The 26,408-nt window shown below is 42.9% G+C and overlaps 1 protein-coding gene and 1 pseudogene across 2 annotated transcripts in view; both read right to left on the bottom strand.

The window, feature by feature from the left end:
• The window catches only part of TBC1D31 (TBC1 domain family member 31), a 76,028-nt gene that overhangs the window by 18,831 nt on the left and 30,789 nt on the right, over window positions 1-26,408 (bottom strand). The window contains exons 10-15 of the mRNA XM_021719085.1: window positions 14,678-14,811; window positions 7,179-7,312; window positions 6,662-6,841; window positions 5,141-5,373; window positions 4,440-4,592; window positions 1,994-2,129 (exon numbers count right to left, since the gene is read on the bottom strand). Of these exons, the coding sequence (XP_021574760.1) occupies window positions 1,994-2,129; window positions 4,440-4,592; window positions 5,141-5,373; window positions 6,662-6,841; window positions 7,179-7,312; window positions 14,678-14,811 (970 nt within the window). The remainder of the gene's footprint in view (window positions 1-1,993; window positions 2,130-4,439; window positions 4,593-5,140; window positions 5,374-6,661; window positions 6,842-7,178; window positions 7,313-14,677; window positions 14,812-26,408) is intronic.
• On the bottom strand, window positions 9,034-9,584 carry LOC110596784 (annotated as a pseudogene). The gene has a single exon (XR_002482718.1). The product of XR_002482718.1 is annotated as an SH3 domain-binding glutamic acid-rich-like protein pseudogene (transcript).

Genomic DNA, 26,408 nt, shown 5'->3' with positions numbered 1-26,408 from the left:
CTGCCCAGGCGGGTCTCGAACCCGCGGGCTCAGGCAATCCACTCACCTCAGCCTCCCAAAGGTGCAGGATTACAGGCTGAGCCACCGAGCCCGGCTCAAGTTGATTCTTTAAAAATTAACATGTGTACCCTCTGAATCCAAAATACACATTAAAAAAACAAAATAAATAAAAATTAAAATGTTTTACATGACCAAAAAAAGCACCAAGAATATTCTAGAGACAAGCAACACAGAACAGAGGATGATAGATGACATTTCTGACAACACAAAGGTCAGCAGTCAGTGCTGCAGAGGCTACTGGCTACATGTGACTTTTAAGCCCTTAAAATGTGGCTGGTTCAAACTGAAGTGTGCAGTACGTATAAAATGAATATTGACTTTCCAAGCCTTAGTACAATAAAAGGGTAAAACATCTCATTAATAATGTTCTTATACTAATTACATGTTGAAATGATAATCTGCAAATATACTGAGTTGAATAAAATGTTATAATTTCATTTGCTTCTTTTACTTTCTTTTTGTTTTGTTTTGTTTGTTTGTTTGAGTTGGAGTCTCACTCTGTCGCCCAGACTGGAGTGCAGTGGCCGCTCCCGGCCACCGCAGCCTCGACCTGCTGGGCTCCGCCGATCCTTCCGCATCAGCCTTCCGAGTAGCTGGAATTACAGGCGCGCACTACCACGCCCGGCTGATTTTTTGATTTATTGTAGAGATGAGGTCTCACCTGCCCAGACGGGTCTCGAACCCGCGGGCTCAGGCCATCCACTCACCTCAGCCTCCCAAAGGCGCGGGATTATAGGCTGAGCCACCGAGCGCGGCTTCTTTTACTTTCTTAATGTAGCTCCCAGAAAACTTAAAATTACAGATGGGGTTCACCTTGTATTTCTATTAGACAATGCTGCCCCAAATGACATAAGAGGCCCTAAAAATCAACATGAAAAAGATCAATAGAAAAATGGACAAATGATATGTGTATATATAATTTACAAATGATATGCATATATAATTTACAGTTCTTCTACAAATGGAAGAAAAATAACTAAAGAGATAACCTTACTAGCAAAAAAAAAAAAGTTAGCAAATTAAAATCGCCTGTTTGTCACCAGTCTGATGGGCAAAAAGGAAGACCCATGCACTCCAAAAAACAATGGTACAAGGGTGTGGCTGTTCTCATACACTTATAGTGGCTTAATCTGTTTCATTTTTGGAAGACAATTCGGCAGAACTTGTAATTTTCTCAACAAAAGTATGTGTACAAGAATGCAAAGACCCGCTCGATGTAACAAGGTCTTGTCGTTTGCAAACGTTGCAAATCACCCAAATGTCCAACAGCAGTGAATTACACCAACTATGGTCTGTTCGCACAATGGAATACTATGCAACCACGAAAAAGAGAAGCAGTCACGCAAATGACAGCACGAAAAGGTAGTCAATATACACCACTTAGCAAATCTGGCCCCAAAACCAGAATGCATAGGGAGAATAATCCCATTTCTGTATAAATATAGGAAAGTCTGAATACAATTACTCCTCTAGCTATTGATACACACCTGAAAGGTTGTGTAACCAGCCACTTTTTAGGTTTTCTTCTGGGCAAGAGAAATGAGGAATAACGGAGAAAAGTCCCTTTTAAACTCCATATATTTTGAACTGAAAAATATTTTATGCTGGTCACGAATAAATTCTCACATTAAAAAAGAACATGTCCTCTAATTAAAAATTAACGAGATGGTTAACTGATACTAAGATTTCACTTTTTGGAGAAATAGTCAAAAAAAGGACACTAGTCAGCTTGACTAATTTCCCTGGCATTTCTCAAGCCATTGATGAAACACAAACAGAAACAGGAATAGCTGAGGGGGAAAGTAAATAATAACCCAAGGGCTATTGAGCATCCGCTGTGGCCTCGGAGACCAGCGTTCATTTGAAGGTGTCCATCACACCGAAACGTCAGCCGACGGAGAAGCCACATGGGCAGTGGGAGAGGGACACAAACCTTGCTCCCCATCTCATCATCCAGCCTTTGCAGCTCCATCTCCCGCTGATCCTGCTGAAGCTTCAGAAAACGCCATCGCGCAGAGTCTTGTAAGGGTGTCTCTGTCATTCTCAGCTCTCTTTTCACATCAGCTAGTCTTGAGCACAAAACACATCGAGCGGAACACATGAAGCATGCCCAGTGTGGTGTAATGTCTTCACAACTGCTCCCTGCTACCCACCGTGCCACACTCTCCCAGTCTAACTGGTACCACTGGAACATAACTGTGCTTATGACACACACATGAACGAGGCCCATTCGCACAAGAAGGCCGCGTGTGAGATGACGTATGCCACATACAACTGGCTATCACTTCCACCCAAACTTCTATCAGGTCCACCACTCAGACTATTTCAGTACAATTGACACTCTGCAACTAAACGAAGAAAGCCGAAACAGGCTCCTTGCTCCCAAAGGTGACGTGTACTTATTCTTTGAGAATTCACTTTAGAAGGCAGTTTCTTTTAACCCACACTAGAAATCTTTCAAAAAGTTCTGCCCAAGAATAAGAATCAATAAATTCTTACAGAAAAATGAGCTTCCCAACGATTATGCTTAGGTCTCAATGCCTATCCCATAACTTTAATTCAAACATTTTGCCTTATTAACATGTGTTCGTTCGTTTATTTATTTATAAATTCTATGGGGAATCTCACTATGCTAGATCTCACTATGTTGCCCAGGCTATAACCTTGAACTCCTGGGCTCAAGTGACCCCCCTGAGTAGCTGGGACTACAGTTACATGCCACCACACCCAGCTAACACACTTTTGAATAAGCACTTAATACTTCTTCCTCAGCTCTCTTAAGTATTAAATGTATAATACAACAATCATTTTGTTACAGTTGTTAGGTCACACGTGTTTAAAACATAATTTTAAAAATCATAAACTACTACAGCTGATTACTCAGCACTCTATTACAAAGTATTTCAGCCCACTATACGATAATGTTTCTAAATTACGTCCTTCAAGGCAGGGGTCCCCAACCTTGGAACCAGGCCGCACGGCGGGACGGGAGGGGCGGGCCAGCAGGCCAAGTTCCAACTACATTTACAGCCACTCCCCATTGCTCACGTTACCGCCTAAGCTCTGCCTTCTGTCAGATCAGCGGGAGCATCAGATGCTCTAGGAGCGCCAACCTTACTGTGAAGTGCGCGTGCGAGGGATCTAGGGTGTGCACTCCTTATGAGAACCTGATGCCTGGTGATCTGAGGAGGAGCTGAAGTGGGGATGTCAGCGCTGGGGAGTGGCTGCAACTACAGATGAACGTGAGCAGGGAGGTTTGAATGCACAGAGAACATCACAAAAACAGCTACTGCAGAGTCCTATCAAAACCCCCCCCTTTTTTTGAGTTGGAGTCTCACTCTGTCACCCAGACTGGAGTGCAGTGCCACTCCTGGCCACCGCAGCCTCGACCTGCTGGGCTCCAGTGATCCTTCCGCCTCAGCCTTTCAAGTAGCCAGAACTACAGGCGCGCTACCACGCCCAGCTAATTTTTTTGATTTATTGTAGAGATGAGGTCTCACCAAGTTACCCAGGCGGGTCTCGACCCGTGGGCTCAGGCAATTCACTCACCTCGGCCTCCCAAAGCGCAGGATTACAGGCTGAGCCACCGAGCCCGGCCGATCAAAAGCCTTTCAGGAACTGGTGGGTGAGTTGGTATGCACCAGATGCAGCTTCAGTTGTACAGCTGCATCTGGTGGTAGGCCCTAAGTCTACCTATTATTTTATTTTTCACTTCCATCTGTGCCTCTTTTTTCAATGGCGAGTTGTAGAATTATTTCACTATGTATTACAGTGTAATAATAATAGAAATAAAGTACACAATAAACGTCACGTGATTGAATCATCCTGAACCATCCCTATCCTCTCCCTCTGGTCCATGGAAAAGCTGTCTTCCACGAAAATGGTCCCTGATGCCAAAAAGGCTGGAGACCGCTGCTTTTAGGTATTTTTGTTTGTGTGTTTTTTGAGCTGGGTCCTGCTCTGTCACCCAGGCTGGAATGCAGGAGCACAGTCATGGCTCACCACAGCCTGACTTCCTGGACTCAGATGACTTTTCTGCCTCGGTCTCCTGAGAAGCTGGGACCACTGGCATATGCCACCAAGCCCTGCTAACTTTTCCATTTTTTGTAGAGATAAGGTCTCGCTGTGTTGCCACAGCTGGTCTTGACCTCCTGTGCTCAAGCAATTCTCCTGCCTCGACTTCCCAAAGTAGTGGGATTACAGGCGTGAGCCACAGCGCCTGGCTAGAGGGTCTTTTTATTGACTTAAATAAGGGCTTAATGGAAATACGACGGCTGGGAAATTCTACACACAGCGCTGCCCCTCGAGTGAAAGCAATGACAGGAAATCACGACGCTACGAGCTGCCGTGTCCAGGCCTGGGGATGAGGGGAGACGTGCCTCTGCCTCTGCTGCGCCATTTTCCCCGCCTCCTGCAGGAGAACCTCTCGCCTCGCCTCCTCGGCTCTCCGCAGCAGCTCCTGCCTCTGGCACCAGGCTTCGTCTTCAGCCCTCTGCTGGTCCACTTCGGCCTGCAAGTCTTCAACCGTCTGCCTTAAGTAGAGAATCGTTACCACTTTGAAAATGCAAATAAGAAAGCCGAGTAACTTAGTTCCAGGAATGACCAAAACACACAATGTACAATTAAGTTTATTTCCATAGGCAAGAATTAACGACCTTTTTTTTTTTTGAGTTGAAGTCTCACTCCTTTGCCCAGGCTCAAGTGTAATGGCATGCTCACGGCCACCCCAATGTCGACCTGCTGGGTCCCGGCGATCCTTACACCTCAGCCTTCCAAGTAGCTGGAACTATAGGCATGCGCTATCATGCCCAGCTAATTTTTGGTTGTATTGTAGAGATGAGGTCTCACCAAGTTGCCCAGGCGGGTCTGGAACCCATGGGCTCAGGCAATCCACTCACCTCAGCCTCCCAAAATGCTGGGATTACAGGCTGAGCCATTGTGCCCGGCCGAATTAACTATCTTTAAAGATACTTCCAGCCTTCAAACTCTGGTTTTACACAGATACTTCATAACGTACATGTATTTTCATTAATGTTTATAACAGATTTCATTTCTATCAAAAAAACTGTTCCATAATTACCTCTCCCTTAAGTAATCCAGCTCATCATTTCTTATTCTTTCGCGTTCCTGTGTCTGATAGTCCACAATAAACTTTGGATATTGATTAAACACTGGATATTGTCCTTTCGTCAGTGCAACAAAAGCATCAAGCATGCTGCCTGGATGAATGTTAGTGGGCGTGGTCTCCATGAGACGATAAACTTCTCTAATCACAACATTTATATCCAGGTTATTCCGGTGGTGAAAGAAATACTGTAAGAAAACTTGGTGCTTAAGCCGAGATTTACCTAACAGAGCAGTTATTAGGTAGAATTAAAACAAGAATTTAAAAACATAAATGTGAATTTATCTTTAAAAATATATTTTTTCTACAAATTCATGGAGGCATTCTCTTAACCCAAGTTTTAAAAATGAAGACACATTTCCTATTTTCACAATGTAATACAATTTCACAATCACATAAAATTCTGAAATAAAACTTTACACTTTAGCTCAAAATGAAGGCTTCCATTACAATAGAAAAATAATGTTTCAACAATGAAGCAATCTCATTCTACGTGGATCTTTTTTCCCTTTGAAATCTAACATAAATAAATTATAAAATAAATTTGCCTTTGAAAATAAATTAGCTTGACTCTTTAAAATACTGAAATGTTTCCATATTATCTTGTTCGGCTAGCAGATCCAAATTCTAAAATGTAAACGACTAACTACCTGTGACCTAAAGTAAGAATAAAACTTAATTTGAGAGGAATCACCAAGTAAGTCACACATAACAAAACCCAGCTAACGCTTCCTGTTTACCAAAAAAGCATCTCCTTTTGAGAAGCACCTCTAAAGCTTTCTTCCAGTCGCTTTCCAAAAGGCTTCCAGTTACCATCTGTACCTGTAATAAACACCCAGACTGTCTCAGACAAGGTGGGTCATGGATAAGATCATGTACAGAATAAACAACCTCTCAACTGTTTTTTGTTTGTTTGTTTGAGCCAGAGTCTCACTCTGTCGCCAGGCTGGAGTGCAATGGAACGCTCATGGCCACTGCAGCCTCAAGCTGCTGGGGTCAGGCGATCCTTCCACCTCAGCCTTCCACATAGCTGGAACCACAGGTACACGTCACCACGCCCAGCTAATTTTTTTGGTTTATTGTAGAGATGAGGTCTTGCCAAGTTGCCCAGGCTGGTCTCAAACCCATGGGCTCAGGCAATCCTCTCGCTTCTGCCTCCCAAAGTGCTGGGATGACAGGCGCGAGCCACTGCATCCAGCTCAATTGTTAAAACGTCCTTTGAAAAGGCAAAAAGCACAGAACTCCAATATGACTTGATTCTTTTCAGAAGCTCTGACTGTAAGTCAACTCGCTGCTCGAACTGCCTGTCTAATTGTCTACACACTAGACAGGGGCAGGAGTGGCCCACCTGGTTAACCACTGTGTTCCTACCACCTAGCCCACTGCCTGACACACAGAAGGCATTCAATATGCAAACAGAGTTTCAACTGAAATATCTGGAATGTGCGACCCTCCCCTTAGGAATGAGATCTTTACCTCAAAATCATCCTTGAGTCTGCAGCTGAGCAGAGGCACCCTGGAGCAGGTGCTATAGGCTACAACAGTCATCAGGAGGAAGGCGGGATGGTTGGAAAAGACATTATCGAACAGCTTCAGCCACTCCTCCCGTGTCAGCACTTCTGAGAACACCGTCTCAAGGAGCGGCCAGGCATACAGCTAAAATACACAGGGAAAGCTTGGTGGATTTCTAGGGAAAAGTCAAAACAGAGCCATTGGTAATATTCTTACATATGATTTAGGCTATGAAATCATTACACTAAATACATAATTATGAAAAGAACTACCTTAATTTGGACCCTTCTTTACAGACTTTCAGGAAGGCAGTTTAACAAAGAGAAAGAATGAAAGACTGTTAAAAATACAAAATGTAAGATGCTCTTTACATACTCCAAGAAAATATTGAAGGAGATTGTACTTATGGTTGTATTTATGTCAGAACCAAGGTCAGCTTCCAAAATAAGTTATGTTACTCTAAAAACCTTACACTCCTTACCTGGGAAGTTATATCATGATCTATGAAGTGCTGTAGCAGTTCCTTGTCATGAAATGCCAAAACGTTTTCTATCATGCTAAGAATATTGATGGGAGGATTAGGAAAATATTCAAACCAGTGTTGACACCAATTGACTATGAAGGAAAAAAAAAATTGATCTTTAAATATCTTTCTATATTATCAAAGGATTTTGTCATTTTAAAATATATTCACTCTTTATGTCTTTAATATGTCCATGAATAAATAAGAGAAAACATATTGTTCTAGAACAATAGATTTTGAAATTCCATCATATTAACATAGTATCCCTAGGTTCACAGAAACTGCAGATTTCTTCAGAGTAATCAATGAAAAGACACCCATTAAAACAAACACAGCTTCCCAAAGCATTCCTGGTTAAGGGGTGTCTGGCTCCTGCTGGCTCCTGTTCTGTTTCTCTCTTGATTAACAAAATCTTTTTTTAAAAGGTCCTTTTTTTAAAAGGTCCTCAGGTTGGGCTCTGTAGTTCACGCCAGCAATTTCGGCAGTTTGAGAAACCAAAGCAGGAGGACTGCCTGAGCCCAGGGGTTTGAGAGCAGCCTGGGCAACAAGGCAAAACCCTGTCTCTACAGTAAATTAAAAAAATAAGCCAGGTGTGGTGGCGCACACTAGTAGTCCCATCTACTCAGGAGGCTCAGACGGAAAGACAGCCTGAGTCCAAGAAGTCAAGTGAGCCATGACTGTGCCACTGCACTGCAGCCTGGGTGACAGTGAAATCCTGACTCAAAAACCAAAACCAAAAACAAAAAAGGCTTCCATTTAAGTCTTTATTAAATGTAATCAATGTTAACATGCCAATCTCTTCATACCTACTAAAATTCATATGGGCTGGGCTTGGTAGCTCAGCCTGTAATCCCAGTACTTTGGGAGGCTGAGGTGAGTGGACTGCCTGAGCCTACAGGTTTGAGACCAGCCCGGGCAACTAGGCGAGACCTCCTCTCTACAATAAAAGAAAAAATAGCTGGGCATGGTAGTGTGCGCCTGTGGCTCCAGCTACTCGGAAGGCAGAGGCGGAAGAATAGTCAGAGCCCAGCAAGTCGATGCTGGGGTGGCTGTGAGCATGCCACTGCACTTCCAGCCTGGGTGACAGAGTGCAACTCCAACTCAAAAAAAAAAAAAAGGGAGAAACGCTAAAATTTATCTTAGCAAAATCCCAAGGAAAACTGATCTTGGACAATGACTGTCAACTTATTTTACAATAGTTAATTACAAGTCTGAGTTCTTGCAAGAGGATGCCATTTTAAACTAATCTGCCCTCCCATTTCCATAATATACACATTCTTACTTCACTGAGGCAAACAAGTTAGAACATGATTCTATCAAAGCTGTGTGGTGTGGTTAAACAAGGAACTTGTCAACCATATGCATCCACTGCTTTTTCTTTGTGGAAAGTCATCTATTCTAATCACTGAACTATGCAATGAAAGGCTACATTTACAAGCCTGGAAAACTTAGGGCTCAGTACACAGAAGCTTCATTTACAAAAGAGCGGGAATGTTATAATTACCACGGAAGAGTACAATGTTTAACGTATCATAAACATTACCTGCAAGTACTTCATAATCACAAAAACAGCACTTCAAAAAGGTACATATTCTTTTTCACTAAAATTAATTAGGCAATTTGAGAATAAGAGACACTATTTTTTTCTCTCTCTCTTGCTCTCTCTTCTTTTAAAATTTTTAAATGTTGAGGTACAGATATACTTAAGTTGCAGTAATAACAAAAAGGTGTTTTCTTTATTGAAGTACATAAAATGCCTTGGCAGATAACAGTATCTACTTAAAATTTTATGTTCATCTCCCATTCTCCTCACCATAAAGCTTATATTTAATTATGCATTCATTTGTATTATTTGCATGCGAAAACACCAACTACTCTATCATGTCAACATTAAGCCAAGATGTCTTTTGAAGCCAAGATGATTCTGTTAGTTTATGAAAGCAACAGAGATTCAGGATGCTTAAGGCAGAATCCTTAAAGATTATGCTGGCTGCTTTGCTTGGGCTTCTGTTTCCCTTGAACCAGGTGGGGCTGTCAAGTCTAAAAAGGCATATGCTGCATTATCTTCTCTGGCTTCAAAGAAGGCATCACAGTTCCCACAGTGCTGGCTTTCATTGAACATGTGAGGTGGCCAGGGATACCCTGTGGCTGGTCGACTATTTTCAGGTATGTTTCCTCTCATCCACTTCTGATTCTCTTCATTGGCTGCAACATCTTTTCCTTCAAATCCTATTTTGTTGGCTTCTAAGAAACCAAGCACATCTTGCTGTCTCTTCGTGATCGCTGTAGAGTCAAGGGAGGATGCAATATATGCAAGGATCACCATGCCGGGAACAGCAGCTGCGGTTGTTTTGGGCCTGGAAAAGGCTGCGCGATGGCTGGAATTCCCTGTGTCAACTTATAACTCCCAGATCGCACCAGGCAAGGCTAGTACCTGGTCCACAGTACCAGGTTACTGAAAATACCACCAGAACAGGGCTATCTAAAGATACACGCAGCAGTGTGTGCTAACTCTAAAAAAAAGACACCATGTAGTCAAAAATCTCACACAGCCTTGCACTTCCATTCTTTCCTTTAAAAGGAGCTGTGAGGAAGGGTGTGAGATGCAAGAGAAAACCAGCTAGAACCAACTCACTCATCCTCATCCTCTCCCCCGCCCTCCATTCTCGCAGTCTGCCGCTGTTTTGTGCTCCAGGCTCTACTTAAGCCCGCAGGCGACTTCCCTTCCGAGGCCTTCATCCAGCCTCGTGCCTTCTCTCTGGACAGCTGCTGGCAGCTCTGCGGCAGTGTCACTCCACCCCCTCCCAGTTTCCCTGCGACGCCACCAAGGGACAGGCCAGACGTTCTCCTCTGACTTGGAGCAGAACAGGAAAAAGGTCAAGGGAGGCCTGGTGGGCTTCTGGGCTTTCCTTTGGGAGGGAGGGAGGGGTTGACGCCTCTTTCACAGCGGGCATTTCTGCCTTTGCCCCTCTTCGACCTCTGCGTTCTCTCCAGCGGATCTGGCCTTCCGCCTCTCTGAGCATTTCTTAGGAAGCCCAGAAGGTGACTGGAGAGTCTGGGCGATGCTCCTTGGGCTCTTCTCTCAAGTTCGCACAAAGAGCACATGTGATGACAGTTCGCCTCCGGGCTTCTCAGGGCCACCCTGGACTGTGTTTAGTTCCTTTTCTGTAGGAGACACCGGTGCTTTGTTGCTGTCACCTGTGGGTGGAGCTCCAAGTCCTGCAGCAGCCGTAGGAACGGCCCGGCTTGCTCTGCTCTGTCATGTCACTCCTGACAACTGCTTATTGAGTAAGCCAACTCGAGACTCCTGATACAAATCCGCAGCTATTCATGCTGACCATCACAGAGGAAACAATCGTCTCCCAGATGTAAGTTTCAGGCATGTTTGTTCAGAAAAGAAAATCAGCTTCCTCAGTATATAATCATATTTTAGCTATACAACAAGATTTTACTAGGAAAAAAACTTAATTCTGTATGCCTATCTAAACTAGCTATACTTGGTTTCTGTATTATAGTAAAATGGTAAAACATGTAACTTGCCCTTTTAACCATTTTTAAGTGTATAATTCAGAGGCATTAATGACATCCACAGAGGCCAGGCATGGTGGCTCCGCCTGTAATCCCAACACTTTGGGAGGCAGAGGCGAGAGGACTGCCTAGCTCAGGGGTTCAAGACTAGCCTGAGCAACATGGCAAGACCTCATCTTTGCAATAAATCAAAAAGTCAGCCGAGCATGGTGGAGTGTGCCTGTGGTTCCAGCTACTTGGAAGGCTGAAGTGGAAGGATCACCTGAGACCAGCAGGTTGAGGCTGCGGTAGCCTTAAGCATGCCACTGCACTCCAGTCTGGGTGACAGAATGAGAATCCAAATAAAAAATAAAAATAAAGCCAGATGCGGTGGCTCACACCTGTCATGCCAGTATTTTGGGAGGCACAGGTGAGAGGATTGCCTGAGTCCAGGGGTTCGAGACTTCATCTCTACATAAATCAAAAAATTAGCCAAGGGCTATGGCGCACGCCTCTGGTTTCAGCTACTTGGAAGGCTGAGGTAGAAGGATCATCTGAGCCCAGCAGGTTGAGGCTGTGCTGGACTGGGGGACAGAGTGAGACTCCGACTCAAAAAAAATAAAAACATCCACAGTGTCAGCCAAAATTCCTTTAACCCCCCCAAACAGAAAACCATGCTACCGGCACGCAGCCCCTCGTCCCCTTTCCCACTTCCCCAGCCCTGCGAGTTCTGATCTACTTAGCCCTGGGTCTAGGAGTTTGCCCGCTTGAGATATTTCACATGAGTGGAGAGTTTCTGTCCCTTTGGGTCTGGCTCGCTTCACTAAGCCTAATGTTTCCAGGGTTCACCCATGTTGCAGCTAGCACGCATCAGAACTTCATTGCTCCCGAGGACTGAATAGTATTTCGTTGTAGTACACGCCACACCTTGTTGATCCGTCGCCAGTTAATGGACACCCAGACCGGGTCCACCTGTTGGCTGTCGGGAATGGCAGCACTGCGGACGTTCACACACAAGTACCAAGTACCCGCCTGCGCCTGCTTCCAAGTCTTTGGGTCTAGGCCCAGGAGCGAGGCGGCTGAGCTGTATGGCAGTTTGCCCCGCTGTTCGAGGACAGGCCAAACTGCTTGCCACGTCGGCAGGCCCGTGGGACATTCCCGCCAGACAAGCATGAAGCTTGCAATTCTCCCACATGCTCACCAACGCTGACTGTTATTTTTTACTGACCGCTATCCCAGTTGGTGTGCAATGGTATCTCACTGTGCTTCTGAATTGCATTTCCCTAATAACTAACAGTGCTGAACATCTGGCCATGTGCTTTTAGTCATTTGTATATCTCCTACGGGGAAATGTCTACCTGAGTCCTTTGCTCATTTTTAAATTGGATTGTTTGTCTTTTTGTTACTGTGTTTCTGTTCCTTTTAAAACACTTAATGCTACTGGCAGGGTAAACTAGTACCACCCTTTTAAATCAATTATTCATGCTTTATTACCTAATAAGAGCAATTCTGGGAATCTACTCAGAAGAAGTTATTATAAATATTTATATGCAAAAACGGTGATAACATTGTTAGTTTCAATAATATAGGCCAGGGCCAAGCGCGTGACTCACACCTGTAATCCCCATACTTTGGGAGGCTGAGGTGGGAGGATCACTTGAGGCCAGGAGTTTGAGACCAGCCTGGGCAACACAGGGAGCCCTCAACCCCATCTCTACGAAGAATAAAAAAATCAGCCGGGCATAGTGGCGTGTGCCTGTAGTCCCAGCTCCTCAGGAGACTGAGGTGGAAGGACTGCCTGAGCTCAGGAGGTCAAGGCTGCAGTGAGCCATGATTATGTCACTGTATTCCAGTCTAAGAGACAGCGTGAGACCCTGTCTCAAAAAAAAAAGTGCGAAGCAAACATAAAATTTCATGCCACCTAACCAACAGACTGAAACCTCTGGGCAGAGGGAAACCTGAAAAACTACATTCCAGGTCAGGATAGCAAAGGAAGTTGGACAAGCCTTATTATACCCACTCCTTTGGGGAGTTTTAGGCACAACTGACCGCCATCAACATTAAAACAGAGATTGTAAGACTGACCACACAGACTCTGTGGCAGCAAGATACTGAATTCCAGCCTGACTCTGGAGCAGTGTCCCATGAGAGCAGGCCCTGAAAGAGATCAGGACACTGTGCCCCGAAGCATGCCTGACATATCTGGAAGTGGCCCTGCAAAGTCGGCTGGGGTAAATGTGTACCTGTCGAGAACACCTCCCAGGACTACGCCGAGGTGCTCCAAGGCCCACGAGCCAGGGGCCACATCTGCACAATCCCCAAGGCCCGCCACTTGGAGGCCTCATGTACACGCCAGAGCCTGGCCTTCCAGCACCCTCACATCCTAGCGCATGCATTTCTTTACTGATTTCAGATTCTTTAGACACAGCCCAGGTCTTTCTACCGACGGCCAGTCGGAATCTCCGAATCTACCGGTAAGCCCCTGCCTGGCGACACCCTGCCTTTCCAGGTCCAGCCAGTGTCAACTTTACGTGCACTGGTTTACATTTAGCTGCAGTTCAAGCACCATGGTCATGTGTCCTCAGGTCCACCTGAGGTGGGCCATGTGCCTAGGTCACTCACATTTGCTTAGAATAAACCTCTGCAAACATATTTTGGCAGATTTTGGGTTTTTTCTGTCATCAATAGGTAAAATTAGAAATAATCTAAATATCCAACAATAGAAGATTAAATTAGTACATGCACATTATGGGATGTTATGGTCAATAAGAATGTTTATGAAATTTATAAAAATAAAGAATATGTGTACACCATTACATAAAAGTAGTATAATAACAAAAAAGACTGGAAAACCTAGAAAAATAGAAATCTTGCAGTTGGAAAGAGATAAACTGTGGCATAACTATATATTATGCAGGCAATAAATTATCTTTCAAGAATATTTAATGATCTGGGAAGAAATGTTCTTATAAGAAATTCATCAATATGCTATCAAAGATTATCTACGGGAAAGAGAAACACTAGTTAATTTTTCTTTTGTATATTTTTCAGATTTTTCCAGTGATCAGCCCAAAACTGTCAAAACAAGAACAATGTAATAAAACAAAAAAATGCAGAGAGAAATACACTAAAACATTTATAATATATATGCCTGAAACTTTAAAAAATTTCGACTTTTCAGAATTTTAGGTCATTGAAATTAAATGATGTCCATCTCCTTTGTATAAGAAAAACACATTAAGTGATTTAAATATATACAAATAAAATAGAATATTTCTGTTGAACTAAGCTATGATGTGGGTTCAGCCTAACAGATCTCATTTTACTAACATGACTTGCTTTTCAGGGTAAGTGACGGAGGGAGAGAGCACCCCAGCGGAGTTGGTGGGCCTGGCTCCAAACGCCTGCTTTGCCCAGAGCACATGCTCTCCGTGCCTCAGGCTTCCTATCTGTGACAGGGAACACCGACACCCACCACACGAGAGGGCTGTGAGGATGCGATGAGCTAACCATGGTGGAATGTCTGAGAATGGTGCCTGGCACACAGAAAGTGCTCAACAGATGCTAGCCACAGATGGTGAGAAGGTGGACAGTGGCCAGCACATGGGCACGCAGCGACAGGCCCCGTGTGCTGGGTGCTTCACACACTCACAGCACCCCCCTGAGGAACAACCGACTTTCAGTGTGAGAAAGGTCCGCTTCATTCTTACTAACAAAGTCCAGCATATGACAAGCGCTTCCAGAACTTAATGACTACATTTTCTTCTAAATAAAAAGGTTTACATGCAAATGCTTCAATTGTCCATTTTATGTTCTGTACCTGACTGTTTTACACTTTCTTGACTTAAAAGTAGAGAAATCTACTAACAAGTGTTGCAAAGGTACAAAGGCACCAGGAAAATGCAAACAACTCCATTCTTGGCTCCATACTTCATTAACCACTTACTTACTTATGAGAGTAGCAACAACTTCAAAGCAGATGAGCTGGTTGTTCTGGAACAATTTTACAAACGGAAATGCCAAGAGTGGAAGATACGGTGTGTCGCTGAAGATGGCCGACCAGTGGGCTAGGGCAGACAAGGTTCTGCGGATACGAAGCGGGAGAAGGGAAGAGAAAACAACAATAACACTATTGCCGTTTATCTGAGGAGAGACACAGTCACGTGATGCAGACCCAACACAAAAGGCGCATTTGGGGAAAAGCCCCCTCTAACCCCATCATCATCTACTTCGCCTCTCCAGAAGTAACCACTGTGAAATGTGTCAGAATAAAACAAAAATGGTGGTACATTACCAATACTGCTGTGTATTTGTAGCTTTCTTTTTTCTGAGTCAGGGTCTCACTCTGTCACCCAGACCGGCATACAGTGGCACAATCACGGCAGCTCACCACAGCCTCAGCCTCCTAGGCTTGGACGAACCTTCTGCCTCAGCCTCCTGAGAAGCTGCAACTGCAAGCATGTGCCACCACACCTGGCTAATATTTTTTAAAAATTTTTTTGTAGAGACAAGCTCTCAATGTTGCCTAGGCTGGTCTCAAACTCCTGGGCTCAAGTGATTCTCCTGCCTCGGCCTCCCAAAGTACTGGGATTACAGGCATAAGCCACCATGCCCAGCCATTTTTTTTGTTATATTCTTCTGCACTGTTTGAATTATTTTACAAAAAAACCTATTTTTTTGTACTTTAAGATGTGTAATTTTAAGTTACTTTTTAAAATACTGCACCACTGGCCAGGTACAGTGACTCATGCCTATAACCCCAACACGTTGGGAGGCCGAGGTGAGAGAATTACCTAAGCCCACGGGTTCAAGACCAGCCTGGGCAATTCAGTGAGACCTCATCTCCACAATAAATCAAAAAATTAGCTTGGCATGGTGGGCATTGCATTATTAACATTAACAACAATTCTGCAGTATCATTTAATAACCAGACAAGACTCAAAATTCCTCAATTGTCTAAAAATGTTCTTTTTAGCTGATCTATCAGGAGTAAAACAAGACTCAGTCATTGAATCTGGTTGTTATCTGTCTCCTTTTAGCTTAGAATAATCTCTCCTCTTTGTTAAGCTATAATTTTGAATTTGAGAAGAAACAGTTAAAAGTTTTAAAAATTAGATAAAAAATTTAAAAACAACAAAAACTGCTGTGAAACCTTAAAGCAGGATTATAATTTGAAGTACACATACACATAATTAGAACTAAAATGGTAACTTTAATTATCAATGCATTAGTAGGCCTATACTGTTATTAAGCATAACAAGTTAACATTTTGTGAAAAACCTCAAATTATATGAGTAACCTCTTGCCACTTTAGGGAGAGCTTACAGAAAATACAACTCAAGAAGGGCCCCAGGTATACTCAGTATTCAGGTTGAAAAGCAGCAAAATTATTTGATAATTTAAATTTTTAATCAAATTAATAACTTACACTATGATACTACAAATATTACCCCGCTTTTTTCCAAAAGGCAGAGCAGCATAATAATTAAATTAATTTGCTCTTAATGTGAATGTGAATGAAACTTACTTAATGCAAGAGTGTAAAAACCTGAAATATTCTGTTTTTAAGTTGTGCTACCGGTGATAAGGAAGCAGCGTCAACAAGCACCAGAGAACTCCCAAGCTGGAGAGTCTAAAGTCCCAGGACACACAAACTACAGGAAATTTAGATGACTCGAATGGTTACTTCAGTAGCTTTACTTACTGACAATCAATTCTTCATTCCCCACAAGAATGGGGTCAACAGAGGAAACTGTGTTCCATCTTTTCCTCTGAAGTCAAGAAACTTCCTGTTTCCAAAGAGTGCACGAAAACATTCATTTGTGAAGTAACATGTTTTCCTCGTTTATTTCCTTTTGGATCTGATAGACTATGCTTTCTAACCCAAACATTACCGCTTCCAACTCAGAATATATAAACCCCAAAGCAAGGCAAGGCCGTAATGGTCCACAGTGGTGTTGGACAAGTATCTGATAGGATGTCATCTTATACACAGATGGAAGGCATGTTCAATATGAAGCCAAAATAGGAAAGGTAAGTGCATTCCCAATGTCTTTCTCAGTCAGGTCTGAACAAAGTGATCTGATGTCTTCTCTAACCACAAGAGCAGTGCAGTATGCATTTATCCTTTGAGCCAGCAGCCCACAATTTATGAATCTATTCCAACACACATTTAATAAAAAAGACCACGAGCACAGCAAGTTCATGCAATATGTTTGTGACAGTAAAAGACTGGAAACAATGCAAATGGTCACTAACAGGGGACTGGCCAAACAAACTATGGGGCATCTGCACGACGTAGCTAAAGACAGAAATGAAGAGCATTTTTCTACATTGCTTGAAATGATAACAAGGATATGTTGTTAAGTTTAAAAGACAGCGTACAGAGAAGTGTGATAGTACATAGTCATTTACCTAAGGACAGAGAGCACAAATACATTTGACATACAAATGAGAGAGCATTTATTAAAAGGGTTACTTACAGGAGGAGAGGCAACAGGAGGCAGGAGCTGGTCGCTTTCAAATATACCTTATTTTGTAGATTTGATTTAGAAACATGCAAATGTTTCATGAAAGTATAAAACAACCAGCCCAGGTAACACAGCGAGATCCCGCTTTTACAAAAAAGTGAAAATTAGCTGAAAGTGATGCCTATATTCCCAGCTACTCAGGAGGCTGAGGTAGGGGGACTGCCTGAGCCTAGGAGGTTGAGGCTGCAGTGGCCATGACTGTGCGACTGCGCTCCAGCTGGGGCAACAGAGTGAAAGCCCAACTCAAAAAAAAAAGTCTAAGACAAAATAAAAATTCAATGTAAAGAAATTCCAAGCCTGAAAACAAATGAAACAAATTAACTTCCTTAGCTGCGTATTAAGTTAGTAGCATTATCATATGAAGAGGAATTATTTTGAATGACTTTAAGACAATAATTTGATGATACATGCCTACTAGGATACAACCCAAAGACAAAAAAACTACAATGCACCACATAAACAGAATTAAAAACAAGAACCACATGATCACCTCAACAGATGCAGAAAAAGCATCTGATAAAATCTAAGGTCCCTTCATGATGAAAATTCTCAACCATTTAGGCATCAAAGAAACATACCTCAAAATCATAACAGCCATCTATGGCAAATCCAGAGCCAGAACCATGCTGAATGGGCAGAAGTTGGATGCATGCCCCTAAGAACTAGAACAAGACAAGAATGTCCACTCTCAGCACTTCTATTTAACAAGGTCCTGGAAGTCCTAGTCAGAGCAACCAGGAAAGAGAAAGAAATAAAGGGTATCCAAATAGGAACAGAGGAAGTTGAATTATCCCTCTCTGCAGACGATAAGATTCTATATTTAGAAAACTCTAAAGATTACACCAGAACTCTCCTGCACCTGATAAGTGACTTAGCAAAGTCTCAGGATACAAAATCAATGTTCAAAAATCAGTAGCTTTCTGTACACCAACAACATTCAAGCTAAGAACCAAATCAAGAATACAATCCCAGCTGGGCTCAGTGGCTCAGCCTGTAATCCTGCGCCTTGAAAAGCTGAGGTGAGTGGATTGCCTGAGCCCATGGGTTCGAGACCCGCCTGGGCAACTTGGCAAGACCTCATCCCTACAATAAATTAAAAAATTAGCTGAGTGTGGTAGCGCGCGCCTGTAGTTCCAGCTACTTGGAAGGATTGCCAGAGCCCAGCAGGTTGAGGCGACAATCTGGGCGACAGAGTGAGACTCCAGCTCAAAAAAACAAAACAAACAAAAAAGAGAATACAATCCCACTTATGATAGCCAAACACATAAACAAAATCCCTGGAAACCAGAGATGAAAGATTACTATAAGAACTACAAAACACTGCTGAAAGAAATTGAAGATGACACAAACAAATGGAAAAACAGTTCATGATCATAAGTTGGAAGAATCAATATTGTAAAAATGCCCATACTGCCCAAAGCAAACTACAGATTCAAGACAACCTCTATCAAACTACCAGCATCCTTTTTCCACAAAATTAGAAAAAACAATTTTTGAATTCATACGGAAGCAAAAAAGAGCTCAAACAGCCAAGCAATTATAAGCAAAAAGAATAAAAAACATTTTGTATGAGTTTCATCAATCATGTGAGACATAAGTCACAGTTATTACTTATAGTTATATAGTTTTTTTAAGACCGCAGACACATGGAGTTTAAACACCATTATGTGTGTCAGTGAGCGTATGTGTGTGTGTATGTAAAGAAAGAAAAGAATTGGCCAAGCTCGGTGGCTCAGCCTGTAATCCCACGCTTTGGGAGGCTGAGGCGAGTGGATTGCCTGAGCCCGCGGGTTCGAGACCTGCCTGGGCAACTTGATGAGACCACATCTCTACAATAAATCAAAAAATTAGCCAGGCGCGGTAGCATGCACCTGTAGTTCCAGCTACTTGGAAGGTTGAGGCAGAAGGATCGCCGGAGGCCAGCAGGCCGAGGCTGCGGTGGCTGGGAGCGGCCACTGCACTCCAGTCCGGGCAACAGAGTGAGACTCCAACTCAAAAAAAAAAAAAAAAAAAAAAAAAGAATTATGTCAATGGTGTGTTAGGAATCAAGATCATTAGCATTAGAGAAAAAGATACAGATATAAAATCAAAGAAGCTGTGCCAAGACTTTGTAATCCTAAATTTGAATTGAAAATATCAGAAGGACTTCCAGCAAGATGGCGACGGGGCAGCCTGGTCTATGAGACCCTCGGCAAAGGAGAACGCAGAGGGTCTCTGGCTCTCTCCCCAAGGGACGCGGATCCCAACGTCGGCAGCCTGCTCTTCACACGGAGCTCGGCCGTTGCCACCACTGGGGCATCGCGGCGGTCTGGACAGACACTGCAGCCACCGGTGCCGCCGCGGCCTCCGAGGCTGCCATAGCGCATCGCACCACCCGTGCCTGAGGCGATCGATGACTTCAGTCCTTGAAGCCCCAGCAGGCAAGATCTGCTGGGATCGCTGCCACCTCTGCTGCCACCGTGCTACCCGCCGGCCACGGGTCTCCTCCCCTGTGCCCTGAGGCAGGCTCCCATCTCTGGCCTCTGCCCAGTTCCTGTCTGGCTCCACCCCCTCTGGGGCGAGCAACTGAGATCGCACCACCTGCTGGCGATTCAAGGTGACAACACCGAAACGGGACAAACAAGCTCAAAAAACAGACCAGGCCAGAGGGTGATCTGAACTGTCCTTCACAGCAGGCAAGAGACAACTGACCCTAACTGTGAACTAATTTCCCAGCTTGAGAAGACAGCTAGAAACCAGAGCTGAAAGGACACTGGACTTAAACAAAAAGTCTCAGAGTGTGCTCGATTGGTTCTGTTAGTTTAATGACTTGATTCTATTCCTACTGTTTTGTCCCCCCCGCTTTTTTCTCTTCCTTTTCTTTTTTTCTCCTCTCTGTAAGCCATATCTTTGTATAGAGGAACAGTGGTTGGTTAGCTTGTATGTTAGCATCACTGTATGTTTTAATTTTTTTGTATGGGAGCTGGTTAGTCTGTAGCCATGGTCTATTGTTTTTACCTGTTTCAGTTTAGGTCTCTCTCTCCATTTGTTGATACACTCGTCTGTTTCCCCCCTTACTCCTCTCTCTCTCCAGCCCCCGATGTCTGCTCCATTCTCTTCCCTCTGCTAACCTCATTTTATTTCATGGAGTAAACCCACAGCCCCACTGCACGGACAGATTCCAAGGCAGTGGGAAGTGGGTTTCAGATTATCCATACATCTGTCAGCGGACACCAGGACCTGCAGATAGATTTTGAATCACAGCTCCCCACCTTAAGTTAATCTCAAAACTGCAAAAAGGACCACCCCCAACCTACAGTGCAACTCCAGAATTGAACAAAGTAAGAGGGCATACATAAAGAAGAACAGGAGATTGAACAAACAGAAGTAAAAGCAATCCCTCTACCCCTGAATAACAATTAAAGAAGACAGTGACATGGAGGGAAGGAAAAAGTAGGGAAGCGGAAAAAACCGCACAAATGAAAAAAAACCAAAAGAAGAATATAGGTCTCACAAAGACCCCTGGGAGATCAGACACTGAGAAAAGACTCCGGAATACAAACAGTGAAGAGCCCCCAGAATGACTGGTCACATGCAACAAACCCAGACATCAAGACATTAATAGGGAGAATTAAAATAATTGAGGAGAGACAAGAGGAAAATAGGAAGGAGCTGATGTCAGAAATAACAGCAGTAAAAAATACTGTGATGGAAATGAATAACAGACTAATAAGCATGGAAAGCAGAATCAGCGAAGCAGAAGAATCTCAGAGCTCGAAGACCAAAACACAGAACTAACCCAAACTGTCAAAAGCATAGAAAAGAAGATCAAAAAGACAGAACAAAGCCTTCAGAGATGACTGATCACTTCAAGAGACCGAACCTAAGAGTAATAGGCCTTCCTGAGGCAGAAAGAGAAACAGAGGCCACACTGGAACAAACATTTCATGAAATCATTCAAGAAAACGTCCTCATCTCATCAATGATGAAAAAATCCAAACACAAGAGATTCAGAGAACCCCTGCAAGACAACAAATGAGAAGACTGACTCCCTGTCACATAATAATTCGCCTAAACAAAGTAGGCATAAAAGAAAAAAGTCCTAAAGGCTGCAAGAGAAGAAAGTCAGACTACCTACCAGGGAAGATCAATTAGAATAGCAGCAGATTTATCTACAGAAACCCTCCAGGCTAGGAGAGCTTAGAGCCCTATCTTTAAAGTTCTAAAAGATAAACAATTTCAACCGAGAATAACCTACCTAGCCAAGCTAAGCTTCATCAGTGAGGGAGAACTGAAATCTTTCCCAGATACCCAATCCCTAAGAACCTACGCTGCTACCAGACCACCTCTACAAGAAACACTTAAGAAAGTATTAAACACAGAAGAAAAGGAAAAAAGAACAACATTCTTCACAAGAGTACAGGCAAAAGATTAAAAACACACATGATCCAACTCTAAAACCAAAAGAAAGACAACACACAAACAGGAAGAACAAAACTCTGTAAGAACATTATGATAGGGATCAACTCTCACATTTCAATAATTAGTTTGAATGTGAACAGACTAAATGCACCACTGAAAAGACATAGAATGGCAAAATGGATAAAATATCACCGGGCAACAATCTATTACCTTCAGGAGACTCACCTCACTAGAAAGGACACTCACAGACTCAAAGTAAGAGGATGGGAAAAAAATTTTCAGGCGAATGGAACACAAAAGAAAGGAGGAGTCTCGATCTTAATCTCAGACAAAATGCCCTTTAAGCTGTCAAAAATTTAAAAAGATACAGAAGGCCACTACATAATGATAAAAGGTTCAATCCATTAACAAGAAATATCCATCCTAAACATATATGCAATGAACATAGGTGCACCAATTTTCATAAAGCAGCTCCTAGGTAAATTAAAAAAAGACATCGACTCTAATACCATCATAGCTGGGGACTTTAATACCCCACTCACAACCCTAGACAGATCATCAGGACAAAAGATCAGCAATGAGATCCGAAACCTCAATGTGACTCATGATCTAATGGACTTAATTGATACCTACAGAACCCTCCATCCAAAGACCACAGAATACACATTCTACTCATTACCACATGGAACGTACTCTAAGATTGACCACAGACTTGGCCATAGATCAAGCATAAGCAAATTTAAAAGGACTGAAATTTTACCATGTACCTTCTCGGACCACAGTGGAATAAAAAGAAATATTAACACCAACAAGTTCCCCCCAAAACCCACAAAGACGTGGACACTAAACAGCATGATGCTAAACAACTCCTGGGTCAATGATGAAATCAAAACAGAGATTAAAAGATACATGGAAACAAATGAAAATGAAGAAACATCTTACCAAAATCTCTGGGATGGCATGAAAGCTGTAGTGAAAGGGGAATTTATATCCCTAACAAACGCACATGAAGAAAATGGAAGGATCACAAAAACAGCCTAACAAGCCACCTAAGGAAGCTGTAAAAGCAAGATCACAAAAACCCTAATTTCAGCAGAAGAATCCAGATCACGAAAATAAAAGGCCAAATTCAGGACAGAGAAGACAAAAAGATAATACAAAAAAAAAATCAATGAAAAGCTGGTTCTTCGAAAGGATAAACAAGATTGATGGTCCCCTAGCTAGACTGACCAAGAAAAAGAGAGAAAAAGTCTAAATAAACACAATCAGAAACACAAAAGATGAAGTCACATCTGATCCTGAAGAAATACAAAAGATCATTAGAGACTACTATGTACACTTGTATGGAAACAAACTTGAAAACCTTTTGGAAATGGAGGACTTTTTGTCATTACACAATCTGCCTAGGTTGAAACAAGAAGAAATTGAGACCCTAAATAGACTAATAACAGTCAAGGAAATTGACTACATAATAAGAAAACTACCTACAAAAAAAGCTCTGGACCAGATGACTTTCCAGCATAATTCTACAAGACATTTAAGGAAGAGATGATACCAATCCTAATAAAGGTATTCCAGGCGATTGAGAAAGATAGAACTCTCCCTAAATCATTTGACGAAGCTAACATCACATCGATACACAAGCCAGGTAAAGATCCAACAAAGAAAGAGAAGTACAGGTCAATATCTTTGATACCCAAGCCAGGTAAAGGCCCAACAAAGAAAGGGAACTACAGGCCAATATCTTTGATGAACATAGATGCTAAAATTCTCAACAAGATCCTAGCGAACCGGATTCAACAACACATCTCAAAAATCATCCATCATGACCAAGTAGGCTTCATCCCTGGGATGCAAGGCTGGTTCAACATTTGTAAAACCATAAATGTAATTAAATACATCAACAGATGTCAAAAAGAAAACCACATGATTATATCATTAGATGCAGAAAAAGCTTTTGATAAAATCCAGCACCCCTTCTTGATAAAAACCCTCGAACATCTAGGCATACGGGGAACATACCTCAAAATAGTAAAAGTCATCTACGAGAAACCTACAGCCAGCATACTCCAAAACGGACAAAAACTGGAACCATTTCCCCTGAAAACTGGAACAAGACAAGGATGCCCACTTTCACCCCTCCTGTTCAATACAGTACTGGAAGTCCTGACTACAGCAATCAGAGAAGAGAAGGCAATCAGGGGTATCCAAATAGGAAAAGAGGAAGTCAAGGTTCTCTTTGCAGATGACATGATTGTGTGTGTACCTTGAAAACCAAGAGAATCTGTCAAAAACCTCCTTACACTGATAAAGGACTTTGGCAAAGCCTCAGGATATAAAATAAATGTGCAAAACACAATCACATTTCTTTACACCGATAATAAACAAACAGAAACCCAAATAAAAACCACTATTCCATTCACAATAGCCACAAAAAAAATGAAATACCTTGGCATCTTCCCAACCAGAAACGTGAAAGACCTTTACAATGAAAACTACAAAACACTGCTCAAAGAAATCAAAGATGACACAAAAAGTGGAAAAATACCCCATGCTAATGGATTGGAAGAATCAACATTGTGAAGATGTCCATCTTACCTAAGGCAATCTACAGATTTAATGCAATACCCATCAAATTACCAGCAATATTCTTCTGAGACCTAGAAAAAACAACACAGGAATTCATATGGAAACACAAACGACCAAGAATAGTCAGAACAACCCTCAGCAAAAAAAAAAAAACAAAAAACAAAAAAACAAAGCAGGTGGCATCACATTACCAGACTTCAAACTTTACTATAAAGCTACAATAATCAAAACAGCTTGGTATTGGTACAGGAACAGGCATATAGACCAATGGAATAGAATTGAGATTCCAGAAGCAAAACCTCAGTTTCTCAACCAACTCATCTTTGACAAAGCCTCCACCACCTACCACTGGGGAGAGGAGAACCTAGTCAGTAAATGGTGCTGGGAAAACTGGCTGACCACATGCAGAAGGTTGAAACAGGACCCCTATCTATCCCCATACACAAAAATTAACTCTACATGGATCAGAGTCCTAAATGTAAAACCTCAAACCATAAGAACCTTAGAAAATGCAGGACATACCCTTATGGAAATTGGAACTGGCATCCAATTCCTGAAGAAAACCCGAAACCCACAGGCCATAAGAGATAAGATAGACAAGTGGCACCTCATTAAACTGACAAGCTTCTGCAAAGCCAAAGAAACCATCAAGAGAGCAGGGAGACAGCCTACAGACTGGAAAAAAGTATTTGCCAATTCCAGGTCTGACAAAGGCTTAACTTCTTGGATCTACAAGGATCTCAAACGTGCTGAAAAGAAAAAAACAAATAACCCCATTAAAAATGGGCAAAAGATATGAACAGACACTTCACAAAGGAAGACATCCGAGCAGACACCTGACACATGAAGAAATGTTCAACCTCACTAATCACCAGGGAGATGCAAATCAAAACCACACTGAGATACCACCTAACTCCAGTCAGAATGGCAATTATCAATAACTCAAAAAATAACAGTTGCTGGAGAGGGTGTGGCGAAAAGGGAACACTTCTACACTGTTGGTGGGCATGCAAACTAGTGCAACCTCTGTGGAAAACAGTATGGCGATTCCTAAAAGCTCTAAATATTGACCTCCCCTATGACCCCGCAATCCCCCTACTGGGAATATACCCTGAAGAACTCAAATCACTCTTTAGGAAAGATATCTGCACACGTATTTTCATCGCAGCATTGTTCACAATAGCAAGAACCTGGAAGCAACCATGTTGCCCATCAAAAGAGGACTGGATTAAAAATATGCATTACATATACACGATGGAATACTATGCAGCCATAAAAAAGAACAAAATCATGAATTTCGCAGCAACCTGGATGGAACTAGAATCTATAATACTGAGTGACCTCTCACAGAAACAAAGATCTGAGTATCACATGTTCTCACTCATATAGTGGACTTTTTTTTTTTTGAGTTGAAGTCTCACTCCATCGCCTAGACTGGAGTGCAGTGGCTGCTCCTGGCCACTGCAGCCTCGACCTGCTGGGCTCCGGCGATCCTTCCGCCTTAGCCTTTCGAGTAGCTGGAACTACAGGTGAGCGCTACCATGCCCTGCTAATTTTTTGATTTATTGTAGAGATGAGGTCTCGCCAAGTTGCCCAGGTGGGTCTCGAACCCGCGGGCTCAGGCAATCCACTCACCTCAGCCTCCCAAAGTGCTGGGATTACAGGCTGAGCCACCAAGCCCGGCTTGTAGTGGACCTTGAATATCCAATGTAATACTATAACAAAATGACTGACAGTGGTGGGAAACTATGGGGCCGGGGAGGGGAAGGGAGATGGGATTAACAGTGGTAAATATCTGTCTGGGGATGGGGAGACACCTCTTATCCACAAGGGTGCCTGAACGAACCATATTTGCATACCTAACCCTTAACTGTACCCCACAATATCATAATAAAAAATATTGATTAAAAAAAAAAAAAGCCAGGCTCGGTGGCTCAGCCTGCAATCTCGTGCCTTTGGGAGGCTGAGATGAATGGATTGCCTGACTCCACAGGCTCAAGAGCACCCTGGGGAACTTGGCGAGACCTCATCTCTACAATAAATAAATTAAAAAAAAAAGAGCCAGGCATGGTAGTGCGCGCCTGTAGTTCGAGCTACTTGGAAGGCTGAGGTGGAAGGATCGCCGGAGCCCAGCAGGTTGAGGCTGCTGTGGCTGGGGGCG

Source organism: Carlito syrichta, unplaced genomic scaffold (genome assembly GCF_000164805.1).
Source record: "Carlito syrichta isolate Samal-C Ts95f unplaced genomic scaffold, Tarsius_syrichta-2.0.1 Scaffold113548, whole genome shotgun sequence".
NCBI classification, from domain to species: domain Eukaryota; kingdom Metazoa; phylum Chordata; class Mammalia; order Primates; family Tarsiidae; genus Carlito; species Carlito syrichta.
The sequence above is the reverse complement of the archived record's forward strand: the minus strand, read 5'-3'. Positions and strand labels throughout refer to the sequence as shown.